General features: G+C 38.7%; 1 protein-coding gene across 6 annotated transcripts in view; it reads right to left on the bottom strand.

The window, feature by feature from the left end:
* ENAH (ENAH actin regulator) overlaps positions 1-18,967 on the bottom strand; it is a 114,292-nt gene that overhangs the window by 54,218 nt on the left and 41,107 nt on the right. For all 6 annotated transcript variants that reach the window (XM_080909195.1, XM_080909197.1, XM_080909196.1 and 3 more), the window contains exon 2: positions 4,632-4,797. In XM_080909195.1, coding sequence (XP_080765321.1) covers positions 4,632-4,797 — 166 coding nt within the window. The remainder of the gene's footprint in view (positions 1-4,631; positions 4,798-18,967) is intronic.

The raw sequence follows: 18,967 nt of genomic DNA, 5'->3' as shown, positions 1-18,967 counted from the left end.
CACAAATCCAGATTGTAGGGATTTATTTAACATTATTCCTAACAGACTATCAAAACTAGTTGAAATAATTACCTGGAATAAAGGCAAGTCTATAGAAGTGAGTCTGAAGGACTGTAAACTATCTTATGTTTACAAAAGGCCTGCTTTAAAACAATACATCAACAAAAGAAAAGCAATGTACTTCATTAAATATACTTGTTTGTTGATAAATTATAAATTCAAAAATGGGATATTAACTGTAAAAGACTTTTGACTCCTCCCATCCAGAGAGAGTATCTCATGCTACAAATTAATTTTACAGTTTTGGATTTGATAAAAACAGAGTCATAAAATCCATGTTGAGAAATGTACCCGCTCTTTCCTCCAATTCACACTTAAGAACCATTCACAAATATGCAACCAGAGTCTGTTCATTTTCATTGCTTCACTGGTGTAAACTACCATCTGTCCATTCCTTCACTGATATTTTTATTGCCCAGAATTTGTGGCTACTACAAATAAAGATATGAACATCCTATTAAACATCTGCTGGTATACACAATGCATTTTTTTACTGAACAGGAACCCACATTGGACTAGTGTAAGTCATAAGTCTATTTAACTTTAGCAGAAACCCCAAATAGCTTACTCAATGTGTCCTATCATTTACCACTCCACAGCAGCATATAAAAGTTTGAGCATAAATGCTGTGAGGCACTGCCACTGGTAGTGCTGCTCTTTCTATATGCTTAAGTGATTCCTAAGATAACACGTTACGAGAGGCCAGGTACACGTGTGCAAGTCGGATGACAGCTCCGCGGCACGGTTCTCTTTCCATCTTTATGTAGGCTCTAGGGATAAAGCTCAGGCAGCCAAGCTGCATGGCAGGTGCCTTTACCCTCTCAGCTATCTCACAGGTCCTCCTTTTTCAGTTTTGATTCAAGATAAATCTTTTGTGAATTACTAATTACATTCATTAATTAATCTCTGATCCATTTCTCTCCTAACTGATCCATCTTTTACTTTACATGTGTTTCCAAAGAAAAAAATGATACTGTACAAAGTTCATTTTCTTTTATTTCAGAATGAAAACCCTTTTCTCTTTTAATGTTTATGGTCTAAGAAATATTTACCAGTGTAAGTTATGAAAACACTACTTCATTTTGTCTTCTAGAAGCTTTACTGTTAACCACTAACATTTACATCTCCAGTAAAACTGAAACTGAGTTAAGCCTACAGTGAGATAGGTTCAAGCTTTGTGTTTGTTTTCTTTGGGTGTCCAAATGATTCACTACTTTTAGCTAAGTTACAGGTTTACCTTTGTGACAAATTCAGTTTTTCTCCACTGGTCAGTATAACTAATCTCTGCCTAACTGTGGTGTCTTCACTTGAAGCTATACACTAGGTCTCAGCCTCCAAAAGATGTCCTCCTTCTCTGCTCATCATCATCAATTTAGCGAATTTTGGTCCTTTGTGCAAAGCTTTCATTTATACTTTTAAAATATTGTCGAGGCTAGAAAAATGGTTCAGAGATTAAGAGCACCGACTGCTCTCCCAGAGGTCCTGAGCTCAATTCCCAGCAACTACATGGTGGCTCACAACCATCTGCAATGAGATCTGATGCCCTCTCCTGGTGTGCCTGTACAACTAAGATGTACATTTAATATATAATAAATAAATCTTTAAAAAAGATGTACTAAAGCTAAAAACCAATTTGCTCACTAAAGTCATAAAGCTATCTGGTAGTTTATGAGTATCATATGGTCCTTTTTTGGGCTGACATTAACATTCAGTGGTTCTCTGTATTGGCATCTTGAGCACCTATTAAATGTGTGAGGTATTTGGTAATGGCTGTGGTCTTAAAATGTCCTCTATAGGCTCATATTTGAATACTTGGTTTCCAGCTGTTAACACTGCTTGCAAAGGTGTAAACTTTTGGGAGGATGAACATTTCTAGAAAAGGTGGGTCACTAGAGATAAGCCTTAAAGACAAACAGCCTAGCGTCACTTCCTGTTCACTCTCTGCTTCTGAGATGGAGATGCAATGTGACCAGTCTGTCTGCTGTTCCTTCTCCCTCACTTTGCTTTAGTCAGCAAATTTCATCACAGAATCAGCAGAGTAACTAAGACACTGTTGGAAACAGCTTAACCTCTTCATTTCCTAACTCAGATAAAAACCATTTCTAGGTAAGGACAACATATCTAGAATGTGTAAAACTCACTTCTTAATTCTAACCTATTACTTAGTAATCCAAGGTTTCTGAATTCCAGCATCCTGCTAATCCTCATGATTTATGATCAGAATTTCTTCCTTCAAAACACATAATCGTGTCAGCTACAACTGACTTTTTCATTTCATACATTTTAATCCTTGTATGTTTTATTTCCTTTTTCTTGCATTTATCTACTGGCTAGGCATAGAACAATTTTAAAAAGATGTGGTTAGTACCAAGTGTCCTTTGTCTTTTGCATGATGCTAGCTTCTGAAGAGTGTGGATCTTAAGCTTCTAAGTAAAGATATGCTGTGAAATGTTTACATTGAGATAAATTTCAGCAGGGACATAAAGAAACAAATTTGTTTAGAAGATAGAGAAAGTCACAGCTGACTTTAGATAAGGATAACACTGTGTACAGTGGCAGGTCACAAGAAAATGAGTATTCATGTACTTTGCACTTCATTGTGGTAAGAATAAAAATGAACAAGGCTATGTTAATGTAACAGGCCACCTATGTGTAGTTAGGGTTTGAAACAGGGTCTCTCTATTAGAAAGCCCTGGCTGTCTTGTAATTTGCTATGTAGACCAGACTCACAGAGATCCACCTGCTTCTCAAGTGTTGGGATTAAAGGCACACACCACCACACCAGGCTATATTTCTTATTTTTAAAGATCAGTGTTATTTTTCTTAAAGGTTAGATGATTGAAAAGAATTGTTTCCTGCTTTCTTTTGAAGATAGGATCTCCTGTTTTCTTCTGAAGATAGGATTTTTCTTTCTGTCTCTCTCTCATAAACACAGACTGTGTCACCATTCCCAGATTTTAAAAGTCTTATATTTTAAAAGTGAATTAATCATTTATCTACTATTTCGATTCTATTAGTATCTTTCCCAGCCTTTTCTTATACCTCTTAGCTTGAAATGTTTGTTAACAAGGTTCAACAGGGGGCTGGAGGCAGTAAAAACTATTCGTTGCTTTTCTGGACAACTAGGATTCACTTCCCAGCATCCACATAGTGGTTCACAACCATCTAGTACCAGGGAATTCAATGTTATTTTCTGGCCTCCACATTTGATTCAGACATGCATAAGCAAAATTCATACATGTAAAAACAAGGGGAAGAAGTGTTCGACAACTTTTATAAAGTTTTGTCATCTAGTTTTTACTTTGTTCTTCCTAGCAGCATCATGGGTGGCATGTCACACATCCCTAACCTAAGGGACCACTCTGCAGGAGAACAGACAAAAAGGAAGCAGACACCATAGGCTCAGCTACTGACAGGAAGTGGTAAGTCAGGAAGCTAGAGCACAGAAGAAAAGGAGAGGCTAGGGAGGAGGAGGGGCACACAGAAAGACAGGAGGTGAACTAATTTGTGTAGACTAACCCAGAACTATGAAAATACTCACCAGAGAAGCACTGCATTTTTAATCAGGTGTCTGAAGTACTCCTCTGCCCTGCTATCGGTATTAGTCAATAAGTTATGTAAGGGAGACTGCAGCTTCTATTTCCCAGGGAAAACAGTCTCCTCAGAAGACAATTTTCTTCTTTGTCCTCTTTTGATGAGACATAGCCTCTCAGAGTCCCAGTTTCAATGTTCATTCCAAGCATGTGTGGAGATTATAAATCCTAAGCTATTACCAGTTGACAAATTTAAGATTCGGGGCTACTGCAGCATCTGTTTACATTACAGCAGACTGGAAAAGTACAGACCTAACTTTCTTTGAGCAAGAACTCCTCACAGGGCACAAAATAGAATCTGGCCATATTTTCCCTATACTTTGTAGCAAGATGGTTTTAAGCATCAGTTAAACTACATCTTTGACAAACGCTTTTCCAAGTACCCACGATTAGTGCAGAGCAGTAGAGCCTCACCTACCTTTGCCTCTGCCTGCAGACCCTGATCTGGATCTGTCAGGCCAAGGCATCAGGGAATCAGACACCCCAGCTTGAGAAATATAAAATAGGGAATTACCAAAAGCTCAGCTGTCACGTTAGATATAAACTGGAAAGAAAAAGCTAACTATTCCAGCAATACTAATGCCTACCACTTCATTAATCACTTATGAATTTAACGATACTTTCTGAAACCATTTACACTTTCAAATCCCTTCTCTACCTTTGACCATAAGTAGATAGATAAATATGTCCCATAAGCATACAATGTGCTCCTTACACTGTATTTTCTATTGTCTATTCTGAATTTAGATTATAAAAAGGGTCCAGTTGGATGGCCTGATGTGGCAATCTAATAAAGACAAAAACCCCTCCTGCTCAGCAAGGTTTGACGGACCATGTTTAGATCTCCAGATCCTACAAAGTGTCAAGAGAAAACACACTCCCAAGAATTCTCCTCTGCCTTCACATGTGCAAGTCTGCAGCCATACATATGCGCATGCATGCACAGACACAGAGTATGAAGTTTTAGCAGACCCTTACCTGATGGTCTTGAATCTTTCTGCCCACCACTCTGAATGTGTTGTTGCCTGTGTGGTGATAGATATGTACTCTGCTGAACCCAGTCGAGCCACCAGCTGGCACCCACTTCTTATTGGCATCATCATAAACCATCACAGCAGCTCTTGCCTGACAGATACTCTGTTCACTGTAAAAAAAACAAGATTCAAACGAGACATTTAAAATGTGGTAGGTATGCCACAGAACCAAGAGCCAGGGTTAGCCAACCTGACAGTTAACAATCAACTCTTGTGGGTGAAGTCTAATGGGAAAGACAAAAATGTATCTAACTTATTATCATCTTCAATATATCTATTAATACTAAGTTAATCAGGATTGTTTAAGTATATGATGGTGACCTGACATTATTTTTTGACAAAATTACTTTTATCATTGAGATCACTTCAAGGTCTCAAACAAATTCAGACAGCACAGTATCTGTCCTTCAAACAATTGAACCTAACAGGCAATGACAGAACTCCTTTCACTCCCTTCAGTCAAGTCACTGTCCTCTAAAAGTGTAAGAATAAGGGGTGGAGGAAATGCTTACTGCTCTTGCAGAGAACACAACTTTGAGACCCAGCATCTAGACTGGACAACCCACAACTACCTGCAATTACAGCTCCAGGAGACCGGATGCCTCTGGCTTCCATGGGCATCTGCACTCACAAGTATACAAACACACACACACACCTCACTAAAATAAAAGTTTAAGACTAAAATATGGTTCCTAAGGAGACTACTAGATTTAAAATGGTTTTCTCTACTAGAAAGGAAAAGACCAGAATTTATGATTGCTATCTATCCCAATTACAAGCTACTAAGTAATACTGAGACAGACAAAACAGAAACAAGGTCAATTTCTTACTAAAAAGCACATTTACCTTTCAAATATTCTCTAATGTTCTTGGGAGAGAAAACCTAATTATTTATGATGATTCATAACAGTAGCTAAGTTAGTTAGGAAGTAGAATTGACCCAGTTTTATGGTGGGGGGGGGGTGTCACTAAACATGAAGAAGGTTGAGAATCACTGGTCTGGAATGCTAGGCTTACATGTGAGTGGCTAATGCAGATTCACCTAAACAGTTCATGCACCCACATCTCTCTGTACAGAAGGCGCTTGTTCTGTCTGCCAGTTTCTGCCTCAAGAGATTTTGGACACCTGACGTGCTTTTCCCAAACACCCTCAGAAATAGTTACCCCAACACTCCTGCCTTACTCATGCCTCTCTTATCCATGTAAGAACAATGGACGGTTGTGCCGCCTTGATGACAAGATCATAGGAAACCTAAAGAAATCAATGCACTGAACAATACACTTCAGAGAAATTAGAATTGTTAGAACTTTCCATTACAGAAATCCTACAGAACCCAAGCTGTAAACAATGGTGTAGTAAGCTGTTTGGTGCTGTCTCAAATTACTTTTGTTGCCTAGAAATTGTCGGAGACTAGAAACAAGTCAATGACTAAAGCTTGAACTATGTTTTAGAGAGCATTATTTAAAGGCATTTGTCAGTGCAGCAGTTGAAGACTCATTACTCACAATAGAAACATGTACTAAATGACAACTTTTATATAAGTATAACAAAGATGACTGAAATAAGCAAAAGGCCAGTTCTTTCTACAGGTTAGAACTGCAGCAACTAAATTAATATAAAGTTTTAAAAAACCCTTCAAATTAATGCAAAACTTTATTGTCCAGTGTTCCAAAATTAGTACTGGCCAGGCACAGTGGCATATGCCTTAATCCTAGCACTCAAGAGGCAAAGGTAGATGGATCTCTGTGAGTTCAAGGCCAGCTAGGGCTATAAAAACCACATCTTCATAAAAATTAATAAAGCATTTCAAGAGGCCTTAAAGGCCTGATAACTTGGATGATGCAACAACACCTGTGACTCCACCAGTCTCAGGGGAGACAAGACTAAGGAGGTTCACACCAGTGACTCCAGCAGTCTCAGGGGAGACATGACTAAGGAGGTTCACACCAGTGACTCCAGCAGTCTCAGGGGAGACATGACTAAGGAGGTTCACACCAGTGACTCCAGCAGTCTCAGGGGAGACATGACTAAGGAGGTTCACACCTGTGACTCCAGCAGTCTCAGGGGAGACATGACTAAGGAGGTTCACACCAGTGACTCCAGCAGTCTCAGGGGAGACATGACTAAGGAGGTTCACACCTGTGACTCCAGCAGTCTCAGGGGAGACATGACTAAGGAGGTTCACACCTGTGACTCCAGCAGTCTCAAGGGAGACATGACTAAGGAGGTTCATACAGGCCTATAGACCAGCTAGCACTTATCTGCCAACTCTGACCACAGATGTGACACATAATTAAGCCATTAAATTAAGATACAAATATGTTGTCACTGCCATTAAAAAATGGCAATCGAGTTTTTTATTCAAGGGACCTACCTAAAAATTTAAAAAACAGATCGGATGAATCAATATAAAACAGGATGTCAATATTTTGATCTATTAGCAATTGGGTAGATTAAAAAAAAAAAAAAAGGTGTAGGGAGAAGACCATGGATGACACAAGTTGTTGAATGAGGATTCTGTTTTGATTTAGCAAACCCTAGCTGTCCTGGACCATGCTGCCTTCAGACAGACTCCCAAAGAGCTGACTGTATCTGCCTCCTTAGAGTCAGCATCATGGATGGCTCAGCTGAGGATTTTTTAAACAACAACAAAAGGTATAAAAGACCTGGAGAGATGGCTCAGCAAGAATAGGTAGCCTTCAAGAATAGTCTGATTCAATTCCCAGAATCCACTCGGTGGCTCACTATTGTCTGGAACTCCCATCTCAGGGAATCTGATTCCCTCTTCTGGCCTCTACAAGTACCAGGCACATGTGTGGTGCACTCATATGTACACAGGCACAACACCATAAACATAAGCAAAACACTAGTTTTCCAGACATTACATTGTCCGTGTTCGTATTTTCACCCTGTTTTAGTCTATTCCAGTGAAACTGTCAAAGACCGTGATAAGAGCACTGTCAGGTGCGGCAGGACATACCTGTCATCCTAACACTCTGGCTGAGTACAGAAGATCCAAAATTCTGAGCCAGCCTGGTTGTAGAGAAAAACTTAGCTAGTTGTGGCTCTTCTCAGCCACACAAAAAGTACTGCTGGTGTATATATATCCAAGAACAGAGCAATGCATCTTTATATGCAACCATGGCAAGCCTCAAAATAAACACTTGTCAAAGTGTTCCTATTTCTAAATCTCTGAAACAATTATAAAAAAAGATAAAATGAGTAAACTACCAAACTGTGGTTTTGTGAAGACTGGATACTTAACAGTCATAAACAAAAAGAAATACATCTTTATGTGTAACGTAACTAGTGTACAGACTTCATTATACTTCATGTTCCTAATGCTAATTTTGGTATTTACCAGTGAAGCACAGCACTAAAATGCTCACCACCCCCGACACACCCGGCATACGGAAGCACCATGCTACTTTATGTATACTTCTATATCTTGGTCAGTAAACTCACTTCTGAATATAGTTAAATATCCCACAAGTAGTTACATATTGTGGTAAAGAATGCTCACCAAAAATAGGCACCAGTAAATGAAATGTTCCTTATATTTAAGGAAAAAAAGAACTTCTTGTAGATACTATGTTGTAATAATGCAGAAATCGGTCTTTAACAAACAGCGGTTCCCTGTCAGAGATACCAACTACTGATCATTTGTCAAGGGAAGTATAAACACACCAGTGCCTTACGCGCAGTAGGCATCCTTAAATGCTGTTCAATAAATAAATGCATCTAAAGAAATCTAAATTATCAAAAAAACAGAATCAAATGATTTTCCTTTTGTTAAGTCTGCCTAGGGTCCCCAAAGCCATCATTAACTGCTTCCTTTTCATTCCCCTACCAAGGTAGGTAGCACTTGAGCCATAGGAAGGAGACAGAAAAAATATTGATGGGTTGAAGTAGAACATGACTTGCGTTTTTAAAATCATTTCTCTGGCTACCATGAACTAAAGACTGCAGAAGGTGAAAAGGAAATGAAGGACAGCAGCAAGGACACCACACTAGAAAACAGGAGAGTGGACTGAGATGCTGGAAGTGTAATACAAAGGATACAAATTATGAACACAACATATTGTAACATACAAATTATGTTACAAATGTTCTTGTGAGAAAACTGTTGATCTGAGCTCCTTAACTGGGTTCAAAAGAGCAGTTCACACCAAAATAGTCATTAATACTAAATGCCACACAATCAAATTAAAGCTTTAAGTAGACAGATCCTCAGACAACAGTTAAGTTTCTCTGCCTGCTCTCTGCTCCCCCCACCCCCACATAAAGTCCATAAAGGCTTCTTGGCTTTAACCCTTACAAAAAAACGCTAACCGATAGTAACCGATAGTAAGGAGCCCACATCTTCTACTATGCGTTCCTATCTTACAAAACCCATTTTCTTCTACTGCTCAAGAGCCCACGCATGGGTTTTTGTTAATTTCTTACAGCCCCCTCCCCAAAAAGACACTGACTATTCACCAGACTCCTGAAAAAAAAAAAAAAATCACAGAAGAGGTACTCAGTCCCCTCTGTGGCCTCCTACCTTCCTCTTAACACACCAAGGAAGGACTAGACAAAATCCTTCTCACTGGACTTTGCTCCCATTTCCTCAAGTCACTTTTCCCCTCAAGTTCACAGGTTTCAAACCCATGGCTGGTTTGTACTTTGGGCCTTTGCAATGACTGAGAAGTCACTGTCAGTAACTGTAGTTTTAAAATTAACTGTCAGCAGATGCAGTAAATGGTATGACAGCTGAGAGCCTAAACTTTAGCTTATTTATTTGTTCATTTAATTATCTGTTTATTTATGTATGTTCTTGGTGCATTGATGTTTTGTTTGTATGAGGGTCAGATCTTGAATTTACTGACAGTTACCGGCTGCCATGTGACTGCTGAGAATCGAACCTGGAGCTCAAGAAAAGCACCCCATGCTCTTGACTGCTGAGCTATCTCTCCAGCCCTTAGACTAGCTTTCTTTTTCTTTTTTCTTCCCCAAGCCAAGCCTCTGGCTTTTTAAATAAGAACGAACTTGGGTTTTGAACTCCTCCCAACCCCCAGCTCTCTGTAATAGAAATCACTAGCTAACTATCAGATGAAGGGAATTTCAGGGCCAAAGCCATAACTTAACTGGGAGGCAGCAAGCAGTCAAGACACAAGAGCCATTTGATGACTTACCCACACAGAAAAAAGTAACCGTCAGGATCCCAACCCTGTGCCTGATTGCCTCTAACAACAGATTCAAGAGGCAACAATAAAGTGGGATCCTTAATCTTCCCCCAAGATAGGACCTCTGGTTGTCATGGAACTCGCTACATAGACCATACTGGCCTTGAACCCACAAAAATCCACCTGTCGATGGGATTAAAGGTGTGCACCACTCTGCCTGATTCTTAATTTCTGAAGAACTGAATATGACGACTTCTGCCAACCAATACTTTTTACACAATAAGGAGACCATTCAAAGGGTAAGAACTGGCGCACATACTAAGGGCACACTAGGAGGTGGTAAGAGGATAGCTAGCACAAGGGCAGGGGGATTATTACCTTGATCATGGACTTCCTGTCTCTAGAACTGTGGAAGAAAATTTCTGTTCAAGCCAAGTAATAATAAAAGAAAATAAAAGTCAAAGTAAACCTAAAGGATTTTAAGGATACTAAAATTTATTTTTATTAACTAAATTCAAGTATTAGTAGATTCATAAGGCGGCTTCTCTTTTAAATAACATTTTCCCTTTGCTATTCAATTTTTTTTAAAACTTGCTAAAGATGGGAGAAATTCTGCTTACTAATAGCACGTTCTCCTAACGTGGCTCACTGATGAAAACACCAAAACACTGTGAAAGCCACTGACAAACAGCAGATAGAAATAATGGCAACAAACAGACAAAAAAACCATCTGGGACATAGACACTTCAAACATGGAGAAAAGCGAGACGCATCAGCCATCACTTTCACAAAGGCAGTATTACTAATTAACAGGTAAAATATCAATGTCACTATTAAGCTTTTTATCCCACAGATTCCAAGTTCATATACACATGAAATGCAAATGCAACCAGGTGTAATAACCCATTCACAGTCAAGAAAGTGTCAGTTCATCTAAAGTAAAATAGCCTGCTTTTGAAAATATTTTTGGTAAATCTGTTGGACCACCTCTGGATGAAAAGTTCCTTAACGGTTATTCTCTCCATAGAGAGAAGGTACTTTCTGAACATAATCATGTGCTTAGGAATGTTGGGAGTTAAGCTTTAAAATAATAATTTTAGGTAAAGGATATAAGCTTAGCTGAGGAAGTGCTGACTTACTATAACCTACTCTGACTCCAAGCATGGCACCACACACAGTACAATACACACCTCTGACCCCACTGCTTGGAAGGCAGAGGAAATAGGGTCAAGCTCAGTCTGTAAAGAGCCAAAGGCCAGACTAGGGTACAGGAAACTCTGCTAACAACAACAGCTATAAAACTTTATCTTACTGTTTTTTGAGACAGGATATCACCATGTAGTCCCAAGATGTTCCTACTGCCTTTACCTCCCAACTGCCTGGATTAGCAGCCTGTACCACACACAATACCTACCTGAAAACATTCTTAATGGCACTCACAAGCACAAAATCTGTAAAATTCAGTGAGTCAATAAAGAACCTGCTACTGTCAACAACATGCCCCAAGAGAGAATATAAAACAAATGAACATACACAATATTCTATTTTTAGAACCACAATTAAAGAGAAACTGGGATGGAACTTCTAAGAGTTCATGGAGGGAAAATGAAAATCTATGGGAAAGAGGCAATAGCAGAAAGGTAGCTAGTGAGACTGACAATGAACAGGATGGGGGTGGGTGCAGCAGGTGTGTGACTGCATTGGGGTACATCCTGAGAAAGACCTGACCTGATGGAGAACAAGTCCCTCAGATACTGAAGACTGACAAACACAGCAGATTTTTCCTGAAACCTTTCAGGTTTTCAAAATATGCACCTATTTTTACTGCTGTGGCAAAATACATGACCAAAGCAACTGGAAAAGGCTACTTTTATTCAGTTTGCCATGTCCGTTACAGAGGAAGACGCATAGAAGATAGGACCACAACTGTCTGAGGGAGTGGGAGCCAATGGCACGCTGGCTTCACATCTCTGTGGATCAGAAAGCATGGGAGCATGAATGAAAATACTCATTTAGTTTTCCTGACTTTCTCTACTCCTTCTGTCTGAGCCTTAGGAAAGGGATTAGACCACAAGGACTCTTTGTTAAAAGTGAAAAGTGAAAAGTGGGTGTGAAAACTACACGCAGGGCCTAGGTCACTGGAGGTTGCCTTTAAAAAAGGTTTATTTTGGGGGCTGGAGAGATGCCTCAGGGGTTAAGAGCACTAGCTGCTCTTCCAGGTCCTGAGTTCAATTCCCGCCAACTACATGGTGGCTCACAACCTTCTGTAATGAGATTTGATCCCCTCTTCTGGTGTGTATAAAAACAGCGACAGTGTAATTATATATAAAATAAATCCTAAAAATAAAAATAAAAGCACCAATGGTTTAAAAAAGAAAAGGTATATATGATGCCTTGTATGTGTCAGCTTCCTATTGGTCACAAAGTAATTTTTCTTCATAATATGCTTTCACCATGATGCCCTGCCTCACGCTTTAGCCCAGAATCAATGGAGCTAGGTGACCTTGGAATTAAACCTCTAAAATATAAGCTTAGATTAAAACTCTGAAACATGAAACATTTTGTTTGTGTCGGGTATTCTGTCACAGTGGTGGAAATCTAAAAACACATGTGATCCTTAAAACCTTTCTCAAAAATATTTTCACCAATTCATCATAGAAAGTAGTTGCTAGAAAAGTAAGATAAAACTCCAACCCAAAACTACAGAAAACCCTCTGGATAAGTGAAAACAAAAAACTGAGAAGTGTGTGACTGTGATTACATCTACTACCAACTAAAGACTTACATATTTCTTTATTCTATCATTACTGATTTAAATGCAAAAGGTACACTTTAAACTCCGGATTGAAAGTTGGATAGTTGGAGTTGGCAGAAGTCATACCATTAGAATACAGACTATTTTCCTAAGTACAGCTTTCCTACAGCTGTACTACACTGCAACCTGAGTCCAAACTTGATTTAGAAATGTGAAAGGTCAACACAGTAAACTCCAATATAGCCATTGATCTTGTTTTATAAATACCATAAAAGAGCCAGCTTGGTGGTGCACACTTAATCCTGTGAGTCTGAGGACAGCCTGGTTTGTATAGTGATTTCCAGGACAGGCAGAGTTACACTGAGACCCTATCCTGAGAAAAACAACAAATAAAACACCAAAATAAATTATAATGCCACCAAATACTACACTTAGATCAATTGTTGGGACAAGACTTTTTTATAACTCATTATCTCACAAAAAGGCTGAATTAGAATACATAGGTAAGCTAGTCAAGCATCTTTTATTTGTACTTTTAAATTAAAAGAGTCTCCTTAGCTGTTTCTTATGAAAAGTCAAACCAAATTCTCTTCAGTCACTTGGGACAAATAAACCTTGAGGACTAATGTTTTCACTACTGTGAAACAAGCCAGCATCAAAGGGACAAATACTATTACGATTCCATTTACAATAGGTTTCCAAAACTCACTAAATCAGAGGCAAAAGCAGTATGGTGGTTGCCAGGGGCTGAGGAAGGTAGGGAACAGCTCGTTGTTTTTAATCACATTCATTCGGGGTGGGGATTCGTATCACAGATTCCTTGTAGGCGGTCAAAGGACCACTTTCCACAATTGGCCCCCTCCACTGGAGGTGGGGGTGGCAGCTAGGCTTTACTGACTGGGCCATCTCAATGGCAGGGAATACTTGCTCTTCATGGACAGAGATTGTCAGGAATAAAAAGGTTCTGTGATGAATGCTGATGCTCATTGTACAATAGTGTGATTTAACCAATGCTGCCAAATTCTACACTTTAAAGTGGTTAAGATGGTAAACTTTGTGCTGTATATAATTTACCACATGCACATTAGCTTTATATGGGGAGAAAAATATAATAAATTTTAAAGGATGAATAAATTAATCCAAACTGCATTTGGTTAAAACTTGTATTACACTGCTTTTAAGTTGATTTTTCTTTTTAAAACTTTGTACTATGTGGGCTGGAGAGATGGCTCAGCGATTAAGAGCACTGTCTGCTGTTCTTTCAGTGGTATTGTGTTCAATTCCCAGCAACTACATAGTGGCTCACGACCGTCTGATGGGATCTGATGCCCTCTTCTGGCATCCATCCATCCATCCATACAAACAAACACAATATGCATGTACACTAAATGAATAAGAAAAAAAAGAGAAATTTTGTACTACAATCTTTCCCCATCCTCAATTTTTACTGGGCAGCTCATAACTTCACTTCCAAGGGATCCTATTTTCTCTTCAGGCCTCAGAGGCAACTAAATGTCCATAGACGTAAAAATAAAAGTGAAAGAATCAATCTTTTAAAAAGCTGAAGATGATGGAAATGGCAAACAAAGGTGTTCACAACTAAAAGCAACTTGGGAAGGAGACTTCCCAACTTCATCTTACACTTCCAGGTGAAGCCCATGATTGAAGGAAATCAGGACAGGAACCTAGCACAAGAACCATGGAGCATTGCTCCTTCTCTGGCTTGCTTACTCTATAGTTCAGTGCCCCCCCCCTTCAAATTTTATTGTGTATGGATATTTTGCCTAGATGTCTGGACATGTATTTTATGTGTGCCCACAAAGGCCAGAAGAGGATGTCAGATCCCCTATAAGTGGAATTGTGAGCCCAATGTGGATGCTCGCAACTGAATTCAGATCTTCTCCAAGAGTAGCAAATGGTCTTAACCACAAGCCATCTTTACAGGCCCCACAGCTAGGGTTTTGTTTGTTTGTTTGTTTATTTTGCAGCTCAGGTATATCAGCCCAGGAATGGGGCTACCCACAGAGTGTACCTTCTCACATCAATCAGCAATCAAGACAATCTCTCACAGACTTGGCCACAAGAAGCCATTGTTAGGACAGTTCTTTAGCTAAGGTTCTCATACAACTCTAGGTTGTATAGAAGAACAGAAAATAATAAAGTAACTATCATGTGGAGTAATATTGTGATATTTTAACGAAAATATTGTGACATCCTATAGGGGTTCAAAGTATTCTGATAAAGTATATATAAGACAACTGCACAAAACCTGACTGAAATAAACTGGCTTATTGCAAAGACTTATTAACATTTTAAGTTAAGAGCTAAGGCATTAACTTCAAGTAAATAGTAAAAAAATGAAAACGCATATTATAACTATTGCTGGATAGTTACAAAGAGTTATAGCTTTAAAAACAACAGACTAAACTCTTTAGTTAGAAAACTAAACCTCCTAAAATTACACACCCATCTAAAGACAAAAAGTAGTAACAGAAATTCAGGACTAAACACACACCTACCCTCTGAGTCTTCAATTCCAATGCTACGTTAAGTATTATCCAAATTTCGGAACACTCCAGGTATCTAACAGGAAAATGGTTAAACTGGCACATTTATATGTTCCTTTATTACTAAATGAGAAAAGTAAAGCAACTGATGATTGCAGAGATAAACAGTGAAAACATGTTCTGAAGGAAGCCTTACAAGAGCATATATTTTGAGAGCTTCCATTCAGTTCTTGCACAGAAAATAAACTAAATCTATAGAATCTATATGGAAATTACTCAAAACATCAATTTTTTGAAATACAAGCTCTTAGTATGCACCCCTAGCTGAGCTGGAACTTGCTATGTAGATCATGTTGGCCTTTAACTCAAGAGAGCTACTTGCCTCTGCCTCCCTAATACTGGGATTAAAGTCACGCACCACCACACTTTGAAGAACAGCAACTGTCAGTAGAAATGAATTAAGCCAAAGAACATGAAGGAAGGTTTTGGTAGTTTGCCATCACCCCAGAACGTTCTGCCTCTAAAGAAATGACTCACATAAGTCTATCTTTCAGTGTTCACTCAATACTGAATACTGTGCTGCTTGTGAACATGTGTCCTCACACATGCATGTGACACAAACTTAAAATATGCAGGCACATATATTGACGTACATAAGAAAACATATGGGGGGATGGGATAGAAGATTTCTAGAGGAGAAACTGGGAAAGGGGCTAACACTGGAAATGTAAATTTTAAAAAATACAATAAGAGGAAAAAAGTATGTTGACAATTATAATTTTTGAATGCACAGAGAAAGAAGAATGAGGAGATAGATATGTAATGAATATAATAAAATATATCATTCTTTAGAATGGCTATTCTAATTATATAAAAGTTCATTAAAAGGTACAAACTTTAGGTCTGAAAAATTTTGCTCTGTGGTATTTATTTTGTTTGCAGACTTTAGTAATAAAATATTTACCATTTCCTAAGAATAAGGTAAAAATTGTGTACTGTAAATGTGGTTACATATGACACTCAATGACTCACTCAACTGTGCAATGCACTGAAATTTTTCATGATAAATGTTGGGAGAAAGTACACAGGTAGCTTTCTCTGTAAAACACCCGAGACTTCATGATTTTAGTGACAGTTAGTTTTGAATGTCAACCTGACACAACCTACAATCACGTAGGAAGTCAAATTTGGAGGTCATAGACCAGGTTGCATTTGGGGGACTGGGTGTCTTGCTTGTTAACTGATGTGGAGGACCCACTCTGTGGACACACCACTTCATTGGCTGGGCTCTGAGCGGTGGAAGAGTAAAGAAAGCTAGATGAGCAGAGAGCAGACAGCCTGGCTGTGCTTGCTCATAGTGGTACATGGGTATCAGGCTGAGTTGCTTGAATTCCTGCCTTGACTTCCCCTAATGATGCACTGAAACAGAGAATTGTAAATAAACCCTTTCCTTCCCTATGTTGTTGCTTCTGGTCAGGATACTTGTCAAACAAAAAGGAAGCTGGAACAGTTATAATTTTAAAAAATGACAAAGAAACTGTGTATCTTCATTTTCATAAAACAAAAGACCAAGGAGAGGCATATTTCACTTCTTATATCCACTCAAATAAAAGTCTTAAATTGAGAACCAGTGTAAAGGTACTTGACCTATGAGTGTGGAGAATGGAATCTGATCCCTTAAACCTGTATTGAAGGGAAGGAAATATCCAACCACAGAAAGCTGTTCTTCAGTCAGTACAAGCACACTATGGTATACAGGCCCACATTTACATGTGAGCCTCCACACAAACACAATTTTAAAAAAATTAATTGTTGGGCTGGAGAGATAGATGAGCGGTTAAGAACACCGACTGCTCTTCCAGAGGTCCTGAGTTCAATTCCCTGCAACCACATGGTGGCTCACAACCATCTGTAATGGGTGATGCTCCTCAAGACAGCTACAGTGTACTCATTTATATTAAAAAAATGCCTTAAAAACAAAAAGTATTTAAAAACATTTAATTGTTGGAAAAACAATAAAGACAAAAGTGATCAAGATTTGCTAGGTAGTGTGCTGATTAAGGCTTCACATTAAAGCCCAAAGATGTATACCAACCACTAAAGCTTAAAGATGGCCATAGTCAAGATTCAACTAGCACCTGTAGCAAACAGTATTTCCAGTCTACATTTTTTTCCTGTGCTCAAAGACACACAGCTACTTGCTGTGTACACGCAAATGATTTTGAGACATTAGGCATTTTCCTACCCAGTTTGCTACCTTAGCCCAACTGCTCCTTTCTCCCTATTCCCTTTCCAGATGAGACACACTAAATCTCTTCCCCAGATAGAAATCTGTTCGCCACACGGCTCCCATGTAGTTATCGTCCATCAGTCACCAGCATCCACAGACCTCTTCCATGCTGCCTCCATAAGGTTCCACTGCCACCATATTAGTGCACTACTTCCTCCCTGGATTATTATTAAAGCTCACAAAACAGGCTTCCAGCAGAAGGCCTATAGTCAGCACTTTCCAAACAAGGATGTGTCTTTTTTGTTTTGTAAACAGGAGTTTTTAGTGCTGTTGTTCCTGTGTATCTGCCATGTTTGCGTACAAGCTGGTTATCTACACAGGCTAAAGGGTATCTGAGCCCCTAGAAAGAGCTAGAGTGGACCATGTATATAATCCCAGCACTTGGAAGGTAGAAGCAGGAGGTCCAGATTAAGATTATGTTCAGCTACATAGAACATTTGAGGCCAGTCTCAGCTAAATGAGACTCTGACTCAGACAAAACCAGGAAAAAAAAAACAATTATGATACTATTCATAAATGTATGCATAAAATATATAAATGATACAGTAAAATATATATGCATATGTCTGTCTATATGTGTGTGTGTGTATGTGTGTGTGTGTGTGTGTGTGTATGCATGCACATATATATTCCAAACACCAAAATCACTTTTAGTGGTATCTGTAGAAGCCAGAATAATGCATGGCTTTAATACTGTTTGGAAAAGGAAGAACTAAGATCTACACTCCCGATATTTTCTGCAGATAATATATTAATTTTATAATAAATCATTATAGAAATAAAACAATTGCTTTTCATGGCATTAAATTTTAAAGGTGAGTTGTCTACTTGTTTTAAAGTTTTGCTCTTTACTGACTCATATTCCTACTGTTTCAGAGCCCCAAGTAATGAGGATACAGGCACGAACCACCGCTCTAAGTTTAAAATCAATAGGTTTGTTTTCAGTAGGTTTTATATAGACTGTTCACAGTAAATCCTTTAGCACAGGGTTGATGATAATAGTCTCTTCTATTGCTCATTTAAACTAAAAACATTAAAGAAATATTAAATGAACTTTGGTGGTTGACAAGGAATATGAACTTAAGCCTAAGGTAGATTCAGTGTCAAATGTTATTTTCTGGGTGAATTAAATGATTTATATAGCCTCTAAAACTTCAATTACCTAACTTCTAAAGGAGAATAACAGTAACACATCACACAACTATTTTGAAAATAAAACTGTGCATAGAACCTCTCAGGTACTTGTAATCTCTGTACACTCAAACTTGTGCACCCTGACCATTATTAGCAGAAACACCACTCTGGCAAATTGAGATGATAATTACTAATGAGCTTTAGAACACAGTAAGCACACTGAAACCCTAACATTTGCTCAGCTTCCAAATATCCCTCACAGTCCATGACATGCTGTCAAGTACCATCAATCCTTGAGTCAGTTTAAGATCCTAGAGTCCTACTTTCTCACTTCTAATGAGTGGGGAATGGGTCTACATAACTCTGATATGAGTCCATCAAACTCTGCTCTCTACAGACCAGCAGCCTTATTTCTACCCACTCTTCTG

The sequence above is a fragment of the Micromys minutus genome (genome assembly GCF_963924665.1).
Source record: "Micromys minutus genome assembly, chromosome: 1".
Classification (NCBI taxonomy): domain Eukaryota; kingdom Metazoa; phylum Chordata; class Mammalia; order Rodentia; family Muridae; genus Micromys; species Micromys minutus.
The sequence above is the reverse complement of the archived record's forward strand: the minus strand, read 5'-3'. Positions and strand labels throughout refer to the sequence as shown.